Genomic DNA, 18660 nt, shown 5'->3' on the forward strand with positions numbered 1-18660 from the left:
CTGCCACAGGCAGATATCCTTATCATGCTCTTACGTAATACGACAGCTGCTGGAGTCATTAAACCCTGGCTTGGCCTCCAGGTTTGTCACGCCTGAGCAGAAAGTTAATTTGCAATGGACAAATACTTCGACTCCCAACTCCCAAACGAAAAATCTTTAGGGAGGTATAGCACCCCATCAGCTTCGTGGAAGTGGGGTCTCGCCTCAAACGAGAGATTGACGGCATGATTCCAATTTTTGGAAATTCAGAGGGTCAAAGGTCAAAGAGGTCAGAGTGAAAACGACGTGAAAAACTCTCTTAGAGCAACATCTATTCTTCGTGTATCATCCACAGCTGGTGAGTGCTGGAGAGGACGTCCTCCTCTTCTACAATGACAAGGCCTCCTTCCACTCCTTCATCAAGATGATGCGGTCGGAGCGGGAGCGCATCGACGACTCCAGCTCCTCCCAGTACCACATCCACTTGGTGCAGCTCCTGGCCTGCTGCACGGAGGGCAAGAATGTCTACACCGAGATCAAGTGCCACTCGCTGCTGCCGCTGGACGACATCGTGCGGGTCGTCACCCACATCGACTGCGTGCCAGAGGTAATCAGTCGTCGATGGTCCTTGTGAATCCTCACACTGAGACGCTCCCAAACTAATGAAACACAGTCACGTAAAGTAGTGATACTGTGATGAATTCAAAGGCATAATGTTTTTCATTTCAATGTAAAGTGCACAGGTAGATGCCATTCTACCCAAGAGAAACGGGCACTGTAGACTCTTTCATCAAACGCTAACCCTTACATCTAACCTGAGTAATTGTCCTCATTGATGTCAAGCATACATGTAGTGTTCCATTAATACCACATTTTCAAGTCACAAAAAGTCCACATGAAACTTTTCCTCTTGGAATCCTATTCCCAAACAGGTAAAGAATGCATACATCAACTTCCTGAACCACTGCTATGTGGACACTGAGGTTGAGATGAAGGAGATCTACACCAGCAATCACATGTGGACCCTCTTTGAGAACTTTCTGGTGGACATGGCCCTGGTAAGCATTTAAGAGTTGATACACCTTGGGTGTGGCATTGGGTGTGGCAGGTGGATGGAGGAGAACTAAGGAGGTTGTGGTAGTTGAGGAGTTGATGATGATGAGGATGATTTTGATTGATGATGATGATGAAGATATTGATGATGAAGCTGATGATGATGATGAAGATACTGGCAATGAAGATACTCATAATGATGAAGGTGAGGATAAAGTTTTTGATGATAAAGATGATGATGATAAAGATGGTCATGATAGAGATGATGATAAAGATGCTGATGATGCTAAAGATGCTGCTGATGGTGGTAAAGGTGGTGATGACGATGAAGATGATGGTGAAGATGCTTATAATGATGTTGATGGAGATGATGATGATAAAGGTGCTGCTGATGATGATAAAAATGCTGCTGATGGTGGTACAGATGTTAATGATCATAAAGATGATGATGCTGACAAAGACAATGGTCATGACAAAGATGGTGGTGAAGATTCTGATAATGTTGACGGTGATTACGATGATGATGGAGAGAGTGATGCTAATTATAATGATCCTTTTGTCACAAATACATTTTAGTGGAAAATTGAGCAAAGAAAATGGGATTCCATCGGGATTCGAACCCGAGACCTCCGGATTGCCAGCCCGGTGCTCTACCGACTGAGCTGTAGAAAGCCCTAGTTCAGTGTTCGTCCCAGAAACCCTAAATTCTTAATGCTCGAATGGTCAGAAGCTATAGCAGTGTGTTTGTGTGTGACATACACGTACGCACTTGAACCTAGCATAAACCCAAAATATGTAACAAACGAAAACATATACTGTTTGTAATGATAGCATTGATGATGGTGATGATGATGGCTGTTCAAACATTTGCAAACATCAGATACAAAACACTTTTCAGGAGAAGAAAATTTAAGGACTGATTACTATTCTCTGTGTCTTTGTTGCATGTTTCAGGTTTGCAATGCGACGACAGACAGGAAGCATGCTGACATCATGCTGGAGAAATATGTGACCGAGACCATCATGAACATCATCACCACCTTCTTCAGTTCACCTTTTGCCGATCAGAGCACAGCTGTCCAGGTGAGGACCCTCAGCTTTGACCTATCATGTTCAGTGACTACAGTAGTGTACATCTAAAACAATCATCTGGGTCTAAGTAAGTAATGAAGCGATATAACAGCAAGAAGTCATTGCTTGGGGTGTAACATTGATTGTTTCGTGATATCTTCTTCACTTGTTTTGTGTAATTGTGGATGGTTGTGGAATTTTGTGACCCCTTCTTCTTTAGAGCTTCATGAGAAGTCTTAGAGCTTGATGAGGCATGAAACTGAAGTTTATGTTTGCCTGTTAATGTGCCAGATAAAACCAAAGAGAATGTGAAATGGACATACATACTTTTCATCATACTTAAGACAATGAGCTTTTGCAAATTTAGACCCTTTATGTTTTGGGCTATCTTGGGGCATGGAGTCACAGTTTGAGGATAAAGCCCACAGTCTGAGTGATTGGTTTCTTTCAAGGGAACGTATTAGTGTCAATTCATCAAACCTAACTCAAGTAAATACAGCTTTTAGGTGTTGCCAATTCACTGATGTGGATAGTAACAAACACAGCTATAATAGTCACATGCACGTGGCGTGCAGATAGTTTTTTTTAATCAAAATTTTTGTTTTATTTTGCGAATTTGATGAATGAAGACATAACTCAGTTCACTGTAGTGTGTATATAAGTGCAAGTACATCACGTACGTCTTATCAGGTATGTTTTGCCCTTTTGTTCCTTCTTCTTCTTCTTCCCTCAGTCCCACCAACCCATGTTTGTGCGGTTGCTCCAGGGAGCCTTCCGTGTCTCCCTGTGCTCATGGTTGTCAGGGCAACAGAAGTACCATGTCGAAAACTGCATCAAGACGCTGACCGACATAGGTGTGCATATGTATCAGTACAATTACAATAATATGAAAGAATGCAAGCAAGTTTTATCTCTAGGAGGTTGTGCATATCCTCTTTTAGGTTCAGAGTATACTCTCTGGTCCTCATGCTCACTTTCAATCAAGAAATACATTGTATAACTCCTCAGTCTATTTATTACATGGAAAAGCAAGTACATGTACACCAATTACACTACATGCATACTCCGTGAAATTTAATTGTGAATGCAAATTGGTCACATCAGACTTCAAATGTAAAACTGTGAAGGTTTGTTTGTCTGTTGTTTTTAATTCTTTTCTATTGCCTGTTCCCTTCCTGTTCACTGTCAATTTGATACATTGGAATGGGAAGTAAAGCAAAGCACCGTATTGTTTTTGCATGCTTATTTTGCTACTCTAACTGAAATTGGGTTTACCAAAATGAGAGTATTGTCAAACATGTCAAAAGATGAATATATCGTTCCTTCTCACTAACATTGTCTGTCTGTTGTCCTTCCTGCTTTCTCTCCGTTTCTGCCTCTAAATTGCTCCTCCCCCTTCCCCTTTCTGCTCCTTCACCTCACCAGCCAAGAACCGAGGCATTGCCATCCCGGTGGACCTGGACAGCCAGGTGAACACCATGTTCTCCCGCTCCCAGACCCTCATGAAACACACCAGGCACTGGCTGAGCCAGGGTCGGCTGCGAAGAGACTCCATGATGGCCATCTCCCGGGACTACAGGACCATCATCGAGGGCCTCCAGGTACCCCAGTTTTGGGAGGGGAAGCGTGGAGGGGTCGCCATGGGAACAATCAGGCATCAATTTTGTGCATGTGTTTTGCTGGGAGAAACTCTCAGGAGTAAAGCTTTTGATGCTGCTTCAGAGCAATTGATAAATACACAGTGGTGACATTGCATATTAACAATGTATATAATTGAACTTGTAGTCACACTGGATCATCCAGTTGTAGTGCATTTCAAGAGGTCATTTTAAGACAAGAATAGAAAGATGTATGGGATTTTCCTGACCTCTTGAACTAAAGTGTGAATTATGCTTTTGTGATAGCACTCGTGTGGAAGGTCTTCAATCTTGGCCAGTGAATGTACATTACCAGGTATGTCATTACACACACATGCACATGTATCGCACCTGTGCTGGGCATTATGGTCTAAAGAAAGAAAGAAAGAAAAGTAGAAAAGAAATCAGTACCCCAGGTTTATAGTTTATGGAATTGAGGTGGATGCCATTATTTCCTACATACCAGTACTCTTTTCAGAGATATATGCAGGAGGGAGGATACTTTAGCAATCTAATCCAGATATTGTGTCATCAAGCCTATGATTTTTTACATTCTTTCTCTCTTTTTGTCACTTCTCCCTCATCTCATCCTTGTATTTGTTCTATCTCTCATTTCCATCTGTCTTTTCATCCTTTTTTGTATGCCCTTGCCCTCTTCTCTCAATCCATCCTCTTCTCTTTTCTGTCTGCTCTCTATCATTCCTTTAACTTTTTCCATCTTTCCTTTCTTAATCTCTCTTCTCTTATGTATGTCTATCTGTCCATCTCCTAATTTTTATTCTCTCTGTCTGACTTGTTCTCTTTCTCTTTACACCCCAATGCCCTTCTCTCCTCACCCTTTCTTTCTTTCCTTCCTTCCTTCCTTCCTTCCCTCTCTAACATTTACATCGTCCACCCCAGGACATTGTGGCCATCTTAGAGGACCAGCTCAGGCCGCTGGTCCAGGCCGAACTCTCCGTCCTGGTGGATGTCCTTCACCGGCCGGAGCTGCTCTTCCCCATTGGCACCGAGGCCAGACAGAAATGCGAGAGTGGGGGGTTCATCAGCAAGTAAGCCAAATCCAGGCTTCTCAGTTCTGGTCCCCCGTTCCCTCCTTCCTTCCCCGCCCCCATGCTCAGTCTCTCCCTAGGGAGCTCCAGTGGGGTGTTTCATAAAGCTGTTCGTAAAGTTATGAACGACTTACGAGTGACTGGTGATCAGTTCTTGTGCTGAATTATGGAAATTCTGATAAGTATAGCACATCAGAACTGATCACCAGTCGCTCGTAAGTTGTTTGTAACTTTACGAACAGCTTTATGAAACAGGGCCCTGGTTTCTGAATGGCTAAGCAGATGAGCGACAGAATACAGAATAACGACAGCATGAAACCAAAATTACAGCATGAATTTGAAGAGAGAACACAGCAATATGACTTCTCGTTGATGCCTGTTCATCATTTCATTGTAATCTGTCGTAAATGTAGATCACTTATGATATTGTGTGTAGCTCCATAAATGTGCATGTAGTGTATGTCAAAATCTTGATTTGGAATGAGAAGGTCTTTGGCTAAATACCACCACCACCCAGAGAATATTAACTATACTTTTTTTTTCCCCTATAATACATATTCAAATTTGATGCACACGTCTTTTAAGGGGAATGAAAACGTCTTTTCAGGGGAATGAAAACCTCACACATGTTGATTGAGTAAATGCGGCAATATTAGTAGAACACATCTGTGCTGTTTGAAGAAAACTGGACAATCCACTCAAAAGTTGTATAGGCCTAAATGAGGGTGTATTTCTAGATCCATTTTGCCATAAAGAGAGATGATGAGACAAGGGATTTGTATGATGTACTGTATCTGCAGATACACCCTTTTTAACAATAGAGATTAATGCAGCACTTGTCAAGTCTTTGTTGGCAGAAGGGTCTATCTTGTATTAAAGTAAGAACTGACCCTAATCCTTGTTATGAACAGTTTCCCAAACTAAAAAGTTTTTAAAAAAATAACCCCTTCGTCCAATGTTTATTCCTGTGGATTCCAGAGCAACTGCATATGCCCAAACTTTAAAGTCTTTTTTCTTTGATTTGATTTCCCTGAGTGTGGAGCTCACATACACCTTTTTGCCATATTATGACCGTTGGTACTCCACCCCCCTCCAGGCTCATCAAGCACACAGAGAAGCTACTGGAGGAGAACGAGGAGAAACTCTGTATCAAGGTCCTCCAAACGCTGAAGGAGATGATGACCGTGGACATCGACTACATCGAGAAGGTGAGAGGTCAGGGGTCAGGGGTCACACACAGACAGAGTAGGGGGTCCATGGGGGTCCTTTGGTTAGGGATGTTTAGGAAATGAGATTAGATTAGAGTTGTGTCCAGTTTGTGATTTTTGGAACACAAAAATGCTGTTATTAATGATGACTGTTTTAATGTTTTCTGTTACTAGGATAAACATGTTATTCTCAATGCTTTCAGTGATATTAGTCTCATCTGTTTTCTGTCTTCAAACTACAATATCTTTAACACGGTAGTGATAACACTAATTGTTATTACCTGTTATTTCTATTATTGATGTTGTTATCATGTTTTACTTGATTCAGATGCTAACACATACATGCTTTGTGGATATCCAAACATACTAAATTTACTCAATAACTAAAATCTTGAAATTCTTAATTCAAAGCTAATCATATACTTTTTATTTTTTATATACTTTTTAAAGATAGGTAGAAGTCAATTGTGTCCCGTGTAGGTGATCCTCATACAATGCTCTATAAACACAAATAGCAAAAAACAAATAAACAAAACACTAGAAAGAAAAGTCGCAAAAACATAGAGTACTGATCATTATATCACTTTTCTACCCACGTAGGACTAATATGAATGGGAAAGTAGGAAACAGGTGCAAGACACCAGCAGAACAGACGCTTTGGATCTGTTCTTTGGATCTGTTCTTATCGACTTATGAAGTCTCGATAGTTATTCATACATTCAAATATGTGTACACTTTGGACATACAAGTACACCGTCGTGTGTTGAGATGTACTCCTGCTTCCTTTGTACTCATATTTTTCCTGAATTCCTTTTATTTCCTCTTCTTCCTTCTTGCATCTGTTCCAGCATTTTAGATTAAAAATAAAAGAAAAAAAAAAGAAAAGAAAATGTGACTGGTATTGTTGATTTAGGAACTCTCAGTCCCACCCATTGCTTTATCTGTATGGTGTCCTTTTGAATGATTAGTACACTGTAAGTCCTTCCGCTCATACCTTCTCACGTACAAAAATTCCACCTTGCAAAGACACAAGACGAGCCAGCACCGAACTTGACCAAAAAGCAGCAAGAAGATGCTTCGCGGGTAAGACTCTAAGTGGTTGATGTGCGCGGTTGGTTTCAAAACTCATTTGCATAGTCAGAGGCAGAGGCGGGGGAAAGGAGACCACGCCCACTCCCCACGTAGGGGTGGGCAGCTTTCCAGCATGGCGCTTTAACTATCTTGTCAAGTATATTGTTTTGTGCTTAGTTGAAATTATTATATTCCATGTGTTTTTAGGAGTTTTTTTTTCTTTTTTTACTCCTCTTAGTGTTTTTTTTTTCTTCTTCTTTCCTTCTTTCATGTATTTTCAGATGAGTAGAAAATAGTGCGTTTTTTAGCTTGTGGGTGTATACTGGTATTGCATTCACTATTGCGCATTGCTCTTTCTCTTTTTCATTATCTCTCTTTCATTTTTTCCATCTCTCTTCTCTCTCTCTCTCTCTCTCTCTCTATCTATCTATCTATCTATCTATCTATCTATCTATCTATCTATCTTTGTCTTTCTTTATATCTATCCTTCTTTCTCTCTGTCTCTCTCGCTTCTTCTCACTTGCCATCAACTTTTTTTGCCTTGTTCTCTTTGTAACCACCATACATATTCCCCTTGTCTTTTTTTCTATTTGTATCTTTGTTTTTCCATTGCAGAAGAGAAAAAATAGTAACGATTCGCAGCCTGATGTTTCTATGGTATGAAAGGGTCAAGTTGGTGCTATCTCACTATCTTTTTTATAACCACTACATTCTTTTTCAACCACTTCTACTTTTTTTTTTAAAAACCACTGTGTAATAACCTTGTAGCTCACTTCTCACCACACTCAGTGAACATATTACGTATTATGTTTTAGTTAACACTCAGTGAGTATATGGATTAAAGGGACTGTACAGTACTGGTTGAGGTGCGGATTCAGCTTGTAACGTTTTGCGAGATATTTAGAAACCACTCTATGAAATGTTGAAGTGCATACAATTCTAAAGGGAATCAAAAGCTTTTTTGATGAAAATTGGTCTTGAAATGTTTGAGATATCCAAAAACAAGGTAAAACAAAGAAATCCTCATAAAATCCGTGGGCTGTCAATTTTATTAGGATCGCCTTTTTGGAATATTTCAGCCCTTTCAAAACCAATTTTCATCAAATAGACGTTTAATCCTTCTTGGAATTACATGCTTTTTCATTATCTCACCAAAAAATGTTATAAACCTGAAGATAAGTCTCAACCAAAACTATTTGTTCCCTTTTATAGGACTTCCGTTACACCTAGCTCCACGCTCACATAATCAAGAGGTGACATTCCTTGCCCTCATCCTGCAATGTTGATTTCACTGTCCGCACTTGCATAGTACAATAGGCATCCCAACATTAGCACACATACACATATGGAGAAACTTGAAGCTACGTTGTGGGTTATCTCCTACCACACAGTGGTTTTGATACATTTATTTCTGTGTCAAACACAAAAAAAGTCACTAGTTTGAGATGACCAAGATGATTTACCTGGATGACTGAGAACATTCACAGACACTAGTTTGAGAGGATTATTGCATCATATTGCCATTATTAAAGGGGATGGCTAGTAACTGATCAGTGGGAATCAGTGGGAATACTGGGGGGTGATTGTTCCAATCCTTGTGGGATTCATTTAAGAGTGCATTATATATCTATTGTTGTGTGAAAATTGTTTGCTTCAGAATGGTCTCATATTCAAGTAACGTGCAGTTTAATGTTTCCAGGTTAGCATGCCTGTACAGTGACGGGGCATTAAACTGCACATTACTTGAATATGAATCTGAAGCAAATAATTTTCACACAACAATAGATATACAGATGTATAATGTACTCTTAAATGAATCCCACAAGGATTGGAACGATCATCCCCCAGCATTCCCACTGATTCCCACTGATCAGTTACTAGCCATCCCCTTTAGAGGTGATAAAGTTAGCAATGTCCTGAAATTTACATGATGCAAGTTCTGTATATTATTATATATTGTGGGGACACTGGTGAATATTGGCTATTAATGATACACCTGACTACTAGTCGAAGTACCCAAGTTTGAATCCAGTTCAATTCCTTTGTCCTATGACAAGATGTGTTTACCCACCGTGTTCATCTCGACCCAGGTGTAGTAATGGGTACCTGGCAATGCTATGATACTGTAAAAGTGGATATTTTTGGGCGAGTAATTTTTCGTCCTGGGCTGGGTAAGATAGATTTCATTTAATTTTGTTATTGATTCCACGGAATCAAGATGTTTCATAGTGGTGCATACAGCAAGCAAGAATATTCACATGCTCTTTTTTTTTTTTGCGCTAGTTTCTGGTTGCGCAATTTCCACTTCTGAAGTACATCTTGTAATTATAATGGCAAGGCCCTTTGGTTGAACAGTGTCAACGCTGACGAGACTACTCTGGATAGAGAAGACCATATTATTATGTGAAGGAGCAGGGAATATACCGCGTACACTGAAATGTATTGTATGTCTTCGCATCACTTTGTGAAAGGCATTACCCAATTGTACTGCTGAATAGGATCAACACCATGGTTTGTGCTTGTCGTATCTATAATGTGAGTGAATTCACCAGTCTAAGTCTCATTGGCAGTAAGTACAACATAAAGAATTTGTTTTTCACGGTAAAAATGTAGGTTTTGAATAAAAAGCAAGTTGAATAAACTGTATTGTCATTTTCCCGCTTATTATTCAAAAAAGAGAGAAAGAAATAGAATGCATCAATTTGGAAAAACTAGAAGAAATATATTGTGTAGAATATGTTTCAAGGTCATGCTTCAGTTGGAAAAAAAAAGATGGCTTTTTAGATCAAGCTTACCAGTGAAGATAATTTTTTTTCTCCAGGAGAAAGAAATGTTTTGCTTCAGTATTAATTTTTCTCCAGGAGAAAGAAATGTTTTGCTTAAGTATTTTCTAATATTTGTGTTTACTAGGGCTCAAATTATCAGATGCTCAGTTGTTTGGGGTGTTTTTGTGTAGCCTCAATTATGTAATGGGTTTTCGATATGTTTCAAAGCCTCCCTTTTATTCAGAGTTACTCTATAGTCATAGCATAATCAATTTGAGTATTAAAGTATTGGAAGGAACTCTCAAAACACTTAGTTAGGGCTCTTAGAACATGTATCTAAATTGAAAGAATCAATACATTTGTTATTTGAGCATGTATGTTTTATAAGGTGTTTTTTTTTTTCAGTTGTGTGTTTACTGTTTAAAGAGTGCAGCAACCACTAAGGCCAGAAACAAGGTTACTTGGACATCTGTTGCATGTTATCATGCACAAACTGTCATCCATGGGGGGGGGGGGGGGGGATTTTGATGTCCGCACTGACCGTTGCAACCAGATATTTTAATGCTTTGTGTGCCAAGGCACATATCTGTAACTTGCCATGCTTTTTCATCATCAGCATTCAGGTAAAAATACCTCCAAACTTGATCTTTGTGTACCGGTAAGCTAGCAAGCCCACTCATACAGGCATGGCAGGATGCTTCAGTACAATGAGACAGTATGACACATTACAGATTATTGGGATTAGGTAATTTCTGTTCACTGGCAAGTAGTTTTCATTCATCCGAGCCAATCTTAAGTTTGCCTTTTCCTCCCCTGGCAACCAGCGGTATGCGCTTAGAATAATGATAATCTCAAAAAGAGAAAGAAAAGAAAAGAAGAGAAAAAAACCAAACAAACACTGTAAGGCTTTAATAAAGCTTATGAAGTTCAGGTGTGAAAAGTTGAAAGTTTGGATCAGAAATGGGCTTCACATTGTATCTTGACCCATTGAGGATGAGCTGATTCTGCTATAACTCACATTTCCCACGGACACCTGCCCAAGTATGCTCTGGGCCCTGTTTCATAAAGCTGTTTGTAAAGTTACAAACAACTTACGAGCGACTGGTGATCAGTTCTGATGATGTGCCATACTGATCAGAATTTCCATAATTCAGCATAAGAACTGATCACCAGTCGCTCGTAAGTCGTTCGTAACTTTACGAACAGCTTTATGAAACACCTCCTAGACTCGTCTTCAACAGGTTAAACTAACAACCTTAAAGGTAGACATTTGTGACAACATACGTGTTGCACCAATATTATGATTGCTTGATTGTAATAGACCCTCATATTTTAGCAAATGTTTGAAGACAAACGTAAATTAAAAAAAAAAGAAGAAGAAAGTAATAGCAGTTTGGACTCTAACTGGGCACACTTGAATACCAAATAAATTCTTTCTCCTGGCTCATTTTGGTGTCATGGGGCTTCTGGTGGTGAGGGCTAATATTTAACACATGCTGTTGTACCAGACGCTGTCAACAGATCTGACATGATGGTATTGGGGAGGCGCTTTCAAAAGATAACTCCTGCCTGCAACTGTACAAAGTGGTGAAATGTTAATACTGATACAGCTGTAATGTACAATGCGTGATGCATTTGCGACAGCTAGTGCACTCCATGCCAACAAGGAACACAATGGGTATGAGATACATAGCTACTACTACTACTACTACTACTACTACTACTACTACTACTACTACTACTGCTACTACCACTACTAATACTACTACTACTACAGTGTTTTACTATTAGCACTGCTACTACTGAACTAGTACTACTACTTCTACTGTTACTACTAATACTTGTACTATTACTATACTACTACTAACTAGTACTTCAATGACTGCTACTGGTGCTACGCCTGTACTTCTGCTACTACTGCTGCTGCTACACTAACTGCTACTACTGCTACTACAACTACTTTTCTACTACTACTACTACTACTACTACTACTACTACTACTACTACTACTACTACTACTACTACTACTACTACAACAACAACAACTACTTTTCTACTACTACTACTACTACTACTACTACTACTACTACAACAACAACTACTACTACTACTACTACTACTACTACTGCTGCTGCTACTACTACTACTACTACTACTACTACTACTACTACTACTACTACGACTACTACGACTACTATAACTACTACTACTCGTTCTGCTGCTATTATTAGTATTCCTGCTACTTTTACTACGACTGCTACTTAATTGTACTCCTGACTGCTTCTACAAGTAGTTGTACAACAGGAAGTCTGCTCTGGAGCAGATCTATTTAATATTTGATTGCTCACCTTCTTTCTCAGATGAATACAATTATCATAGATTATCATCATGTTGTTTGAATTAAATTAAGACTGTTTGAAGTGTTTTATGGGTTCTCTGACATATCTATCAAACAAGCTAAGGACACACCCTATTCCTAATGACTGAGAGCAAAATTACACAATGCTACACCCATGATAATGTACATAGAGTTCCTGTTGAATGTGATTGTATGAAAAACAATGGAAATACAGTAGGAAAGGAAGGTGAGATAAAAATTTGATTTTTATCTCAATCAAATTTATATGCAAGATATTTCTTTTCTTATCCTGTGGTTTCGACATACCACATTTTCTTCCAATTTTCTCATGTTCACTTGTTTGTTTGTTTGTTTGTTTGTTTTTCTCTCTCTTAATTTCGGTTGTCATACGTAGGCATGACAATCTGTTTGTCGTTGCCTATATTTTTAAGGGTATTGTGTTATTCTGCAATCATTTAGCAACAGAGACACATCTTCATTATGTTACTGGTGGCTGCATTTTCTCTTTCTTTCCAAGAATATTGTGCATTCATTGTAACTAGCTAATAGAGAATTGTATGAATTTATCATTTTACGGGACTGAAGCGTGACACCCATTTATGCAATGCATATGCCGCAGTATTCAAATAGTTTCAATATCTTCACTGCAGTAAATGTGTATTCAGGTTTTCTTTTCTTTTTTCCCACAAAGCAAGTGGCTGATGATAAAAAAACCTCCAAAATGTGGGGGTGTTTGGTGGTTTATTGTTTGTTTTCAAGTTTGATGCAAGACATTTTGAAAAGCTTTAATCTGCTCATCAATAACCTTATAGAACAGTTCGCAGTTTTGAGTTTTTTGTTTGTTTGTTTTTTCTTTGATAGTGGATTATTAGAAGGGACATTCTTGTGAAAACCTCATGGTATATTTTTGCAAATGATACTGTTTGTACAGTATCTGAGTGTATGCGCCATGTCCATGTGGTAAACCACATGATGTACCGTACTGTTTCTCAGTCGGGAGACATTGTAACATGTTTGTGTGTATGTGTGTGCAACTTTTACTCTCTCATATTTCTCCCTTTGTTTGTCATGCTTCTGTCGCCATAGCAACGTTACGTTTGTTTCATCATCAAGCAACTGTACAATCATGTAACGTTACATATCTCTTCCTCGTTAAGATTATATTTTTTGTGTGTTCATGTATTGTTGCTTTATTCGTAGATGGCCTCTTCAGTTTATAGGCATTTGATTCCAGCAAGCTTACGAGCCCACTTTCAAGAAAAGGTCTGAAGCGCATGTGATTTTTGTTGGGATTCTGTTTTTGGTTCCATTTTTTATGTTGTTTTTTATTTTTTCTAATGGAATGAATCTAGTTTGAACAAGACCTGCTTGATTGAATGAGTTTTTACCACAACGAAGAATGCAATCCCTGATATCTTATCAATGCTAACCCTAGCAAAGCCATAGTTTTTCCCTGTCCTAATTCCTGTAAGATTCAAACTGGTTGGAACATTTAGCATGAGTTAATTTCAGAGTTGCAAGCACTCCCTGAAAATGCCAGAATCCTCCCCGTTTATTCTTTTGTTTCTTGATGTTCTACTCCGAAATCAAGAAGAACCTCTCTTAGGGTCTCTGAATGACTGAGGCTGATAGTCATACAAAAAAATACTGTAAACACTTGTGATGAATATTCGGGCAATGCATAGTTACTACTGTATTTAACTTTGTACATATACCTATTGTCAATTGCTCAGTAGGTACCAGATTTTGAAAGCCCTCCTTGTAATTTATTGGGGTTGGAAAAAGCCTCACCAATGGAAAGAAAAAAAATCAAATGGGGAAATCAGAGTTGCTTTCCCATGACATTTGTAGCAGTATAGCAAAAGAGGAAGAAAGTGTGGCTGACAAATTTGACACATGCTTTTCTTGAGACAACCGCTGGCTCTAAGAATTTTATTTTTTATTCTTTCTCTCTTTTTTTTGGGGGGGGGGGGGCATTGTAGAGGACTACAATCTTTAACATGGATCAGTTCATATTTTTATGCCTTCTTGTAGTGGTCTTTTGATGACAAATGTATTATATAAAGAAGTTTTCAGCTGAGATGACTTCAAGCATGTCAGAAGCATGCCAAGTAGTTCTTCAGTACCATCTTTATGACTTTTAGAACTTTACCAGGTTTATTTTGTTTTGTTGTTCCAGTTTGGGTTTGTTTATTTATTTGTTTGTGTAGTTCATATTAGATATACAAGGCCTGTATGGAATGAGTTCTTTCAAGAGCAGTTTTGACATTGATGTTATTTGATATTATTCTTTCTTTCAGTCATTCCATGGATTTCTTTACTTTTGCTTTATTTGCATTTTATCCAGATTTTGAAATATTTAACTGAATATTTTTTTTCCTATTTTAATACACCTTTATATTCCATGTCTGCTTCTCAAGCATGTGTATGTAGTTGTATCTGTGTATATTTTTGGCATGCTTGTATGTGTCTATTCAAAAGTCCAAAAGTGTTGTATTTGTTGATATTTGAAGTCTTAGGCTGTTAAAAATGGTGACATTGTCTTATGACATGCATTTTCCAAGACGACAGATGGTAAAGCTGGAATCGTTTTTGAACTGGTCTGCTGTGTCAGTACTTCATAGATTACTCTGTCGTTCTCTTTCTCGAAATTACCTGAAAAATGTATGTCATGACCTCATAGACTGTAATTTTTTCATTTTTTATTTTTTTAATTTTTTTTTTGATGGGGTAAAAATATTTAATCTTGCTTCCTGCTTCTTCTTTTTTTTTTTTTTAGTAATAGAAAGTATCAGTGTTAAAATCTTCGAATTACATTGTAGTTATGGTTATCATTGGCCATAAATCCGAATGGATATTACCATCATTAATGATTCCTTGACGTAAGACATGAAGCCCTGTAAAGATTTTGCGAGTACAAGTAAGGGTGAGTGACCAAGTCGTCACACGTCTATTTACCCATCAAACGTAGCTTTGATTCCTGTTATTAGCAGTCTGACAGTCATAACTGTTACTGCAGTAAGAAACCATAGTTGTGTCATCCATAATGGGGTATGCAGTAACATGTAACTCGTGATGCAGCTTCCATCAATTGCACTCATTTAGTTGTTTCTTAATATCATAGTTTAGGCAAACACGAAATTGTACAAGTATGTATTTCTGTGACTGATAATTCCTAGTGAAAATGTGATCATGGTGCTACATGTATGGGTTCATTGGCGACTAACTGAAAACAAACACACAAACTTACGCATGTAACAGAACAGAGCAGATATATGTTAGAATCCTCTTTGTGCACCATTTGGTACACCACTCTAGATCAGTCCCACACATTGTGGTAGATGTTAGCAGAGGAGCAACAAAGGTTTAAGCACTCTTGTGCATGTATCCTTGTTTGTCATCCAGGAGTAGTGGTTAACATTGGCACAGTAGTAGGGTTCATTGAAGCAATCATAATAATGTTTACTCTCATGTTAGCCTTTGAACTGAAACTTTTGGAACATTGTACAATATGGAGGGCTGCAGATGTTTGAAAAAGCTGAAAGACCATAATGATTATTATCAATATGGCTTCACTTTGTTTAGGTGTTTTTTTTTTCAGACAATATGCATCAGTAATCATTTTTGTTTTGAAGAGTAGCATGCTGTCGTAGAATCACTTTCCTAATTTTTAGTAGTGCATTGTGGTAGTTACACTCGTGACGGTGCATATGAATAATCTTGCAAGCCTCATGAAGTGTAACACTGTACATATGCAGCACACGGTCATCTTGCATAGCTGTTCTTTGGTACGAGCACTTGAACACGTACATACACATCGCTGAGTGCACACAGTTAGGGATTTTGATCACACGAACATGGACACTGTTCTTGTTCTGATAATGAGTTTTAGACAGTTGCCTTTCACAAGGTCTTCTTGTTCACTTACAGTTGGTAGTTTGAACTCATTATAGTTTGCATTAAATGCTTGTTTGCAACATGAATTTCATGATGTCACACAAGCATGCGCAATTCCATTCATTTTTTTAAACATCTGATGACATCATTTGTTGCCGGAAACATAGTGAACATGAAATCCCCCACAGATTTGTTCAAAATTCTAGTTTTAGATGTGTGGAAGCGGAATTGAGAGCATTTGTGCCTTGTTTCATGTGCCCGTATACCACAAAAATGCACCAATCAAAAAGCCCAGAATGTCGGCAGAGAACCAAAAGGATGTCATCATTTCCCACAATCGATTATGTGTAAATAATGCCCTTTTGGTTTTAATACAGTTTACATTGTGGCTATGCTGTGCAGCCAGCATGTACATGTAGTACTGTACATTCATTAAAACTCTGTAGCAGCAGAAATCAAGCACATTCACACCATGTTCACCTGGGCCTATCTAAGAAGTGAATGACTTATTCGACGTTTTGTTCGAGACAAATGCTGAATTCTGATTAAAGAATTGTGAAGATTTTGCTAAGTTGTCTGCTTCAAATAGGTTTTCTCTGCATGTTTTCAGAGATATCCACTGTGGATGCTCTTCTAGTGTGACATCTTAGTTTATCTGTAAAGGACATGCCATGGAATTAGTATGTTTTTTAGTAACTGAAAGTAATTGCTGTTCAGCAAAAATTTCTCTCTACAAACAAGCAACCATACTGTGCCAGTACTGTTTATATAGAGTCAATTACATGTACATGTACATGTACATTGTATAATTATGTATGTTGTCTTCTTGACATGGTTTCAACTGATGATGATGGCCTCAATGAGAATGTTTTGATTAGTGTGAGTTTACTTTTAAAAAAAGTGATAAGGAGCAATAAATTACCCTTACAGCTAATAATGAATGTAAATTTGTGTAAGGCAAAGTTTGGTTCGGGAAACGAAATTTGGGGAGAGGGAAGACCAAAATTTGTCTCCTTAGGACACACCATGCACACAAAGAGTACAGCCACAAATTGTAGAAGCGTGCCCAATCTTAGATTGGGTGCAAATGATTGTATGAGGCCTCAGGCATGGAAACCTAGAGCTTGTTTCATGGAGATTTAATCCAATAAACTGCAGATGGCAGCAGCAGTAAACTGAAATGCCTACTGCTGATTGATTGGTTGCTTCCTGACTGCTGCCATGGCGACTACAAGTTTTACAACTTTGCATTTATCACAAAACATCTTTTTGAAACAACTTCTTGATATTTGTCCCACCAAGCACAGATGTTAGAATAGCAAGAAAATGTCGATATTCACGACACCATTTTTATTTTATTTTCTTTAGTGCTATTTAAAGCCACCTTAGAGTCGAAATGCATTTGACACGCATCAGCTGGGTATTACCAGTGCAGAGGATTCTGTGTACTCTACAATTCTATTTGTGTTTGTGTGACCAAGATGTACACACAAAATACATTGTAAGGAGGATACACATTGCTTGTGAGCATTATGTTAGTATGGAATTCATGTGTATCTGACCTAACATACATTTTTAACCCGTTGAGGACGGACCGATTTTGCTCCAACACGCATTTCTCATAGACACCTGCCCGAGTATACTTGGGCCTCGTCCTCAACGGGTTAAGATTGCATCTTAACATGCACCTTGATCATCAGCTCTTAAAGCTAGAAAGGGAAAAAAAAACTTTGATGCCCCAATAAATGATAAAAAATTCAACAATGCTGTCTACTTTGATTATAGCTCTTGTGGAATTGCAATCAGTTGAGAAGCAGCAAGCGATCCATGCGATTAATGTGACAAGGTTTTCCTCACAATTTTTGACATTGTTCGCCTCCCAGGGAGAGAACTTACGGCAGAGTCTCCTCTTCCGTTACTACGGCAAGTCTCACCCGCACTACAACCGGGACAACGCCACGCCGCTCGGGGCTCAGCACCACCGCATGTCCACGGCGGCCAGCCCCAGCAACCCTGGCAACGTGATGCTGAGCCGGGCGGAGTTGACGCTGGCGCAGGTGCAGAATCAGCTGAACCAGCAGGGGGCCTCCATCCTGGTCATCGACCTCGTCGTCCGGAACAGCTCGAACCGCGTCTTCAAGGAGAGTGTGGAGCTGGGTATTGCTCTCCTGGAGGGGGGAAACCCCAACATACAGGTATGCAGTAGTTACAGACATCACACCAGTATGTAAGAGTTATGGATGCATTTTCCAACAATATGTTCAGCAACCTAAGTGTTAATGTGATATATTTAGCTCATGCTTCTCGCACATACAGGTTATTTGTCGTGCTTGAATGCTCACACATTTTTCTTTGAATCTCTGCTGGTGTGGTGAAATTGCGGTGGCTCAGATATGAGATGGCATTCTTGAATTGTGATAAAACCCCCAATTTGCAATGCAAGGAGAGTTGTTGTACTTTCTTTTATTGTATGCTATGTTTAACAAGTCCCTTATTGGTGATCAAGGGCACATTTTGTTGGACTATATTGTCACATCCCAAATTAACAATATTTGATCGCCATTTATGGTA

At 38.8% G+C, this 18660-nt stretch overlaps 1 protein-coding gene across 1 annotated transcript in view; it reads left to right on the forward strand.

Annotated features, from left to right (window-relative positions):
- The window catches only part of LOC139742940 (inositol 1,4,5-trisphosphate receptor-like), a 146872-nt gene that overhangs the window by 111509 nt on the left and 16703 nt on the right, over positions 1-18660 (forward strand). The window contains exons 28-35 of the mRNA XM_071653448.1: positions 335-586; positions 912-1037; positions 1987-2115; positions 2837-2957; positions 3529-3704; positions 4641-4789; positions 5886-5997; positions 17973-18284. Of these exons, the coding sequence (XP_071509549.1) occupies positions 335-586; positions 912-1037; positions 1987-2115; positions 2837-2957; positions 3529-3704; positions 4641-4789; positions 5886-5997; positions 17973-18284 (1377 nt within the window). The remainder of the gene's footprint in view (positions 1-334; positions 587-911; positions 1038-1986; positions 2116-2836; positions 2958-3528; positions 3705-4640; positions 4790-5885; positions 5998-17972; positions 18285-18660) is intronic.

Source organism: Diadema antillarum, unplaced genomic scaffold (genome assembly GCF_040938485.1).
Source record: "Diadema antillarum isolate AM-2024a unplaced genomic scaffold, OU_Dant_1.0 seq00001039_RagTag, whole genome shotgun sequence".
In the NCBI taxonomy this organism is placed as follows: Eukaryota; Metazoa; Echinodermata; class Echinoidea; order Diadematoida; family Diadematidae; genus Diadema; species Diadema antillarum.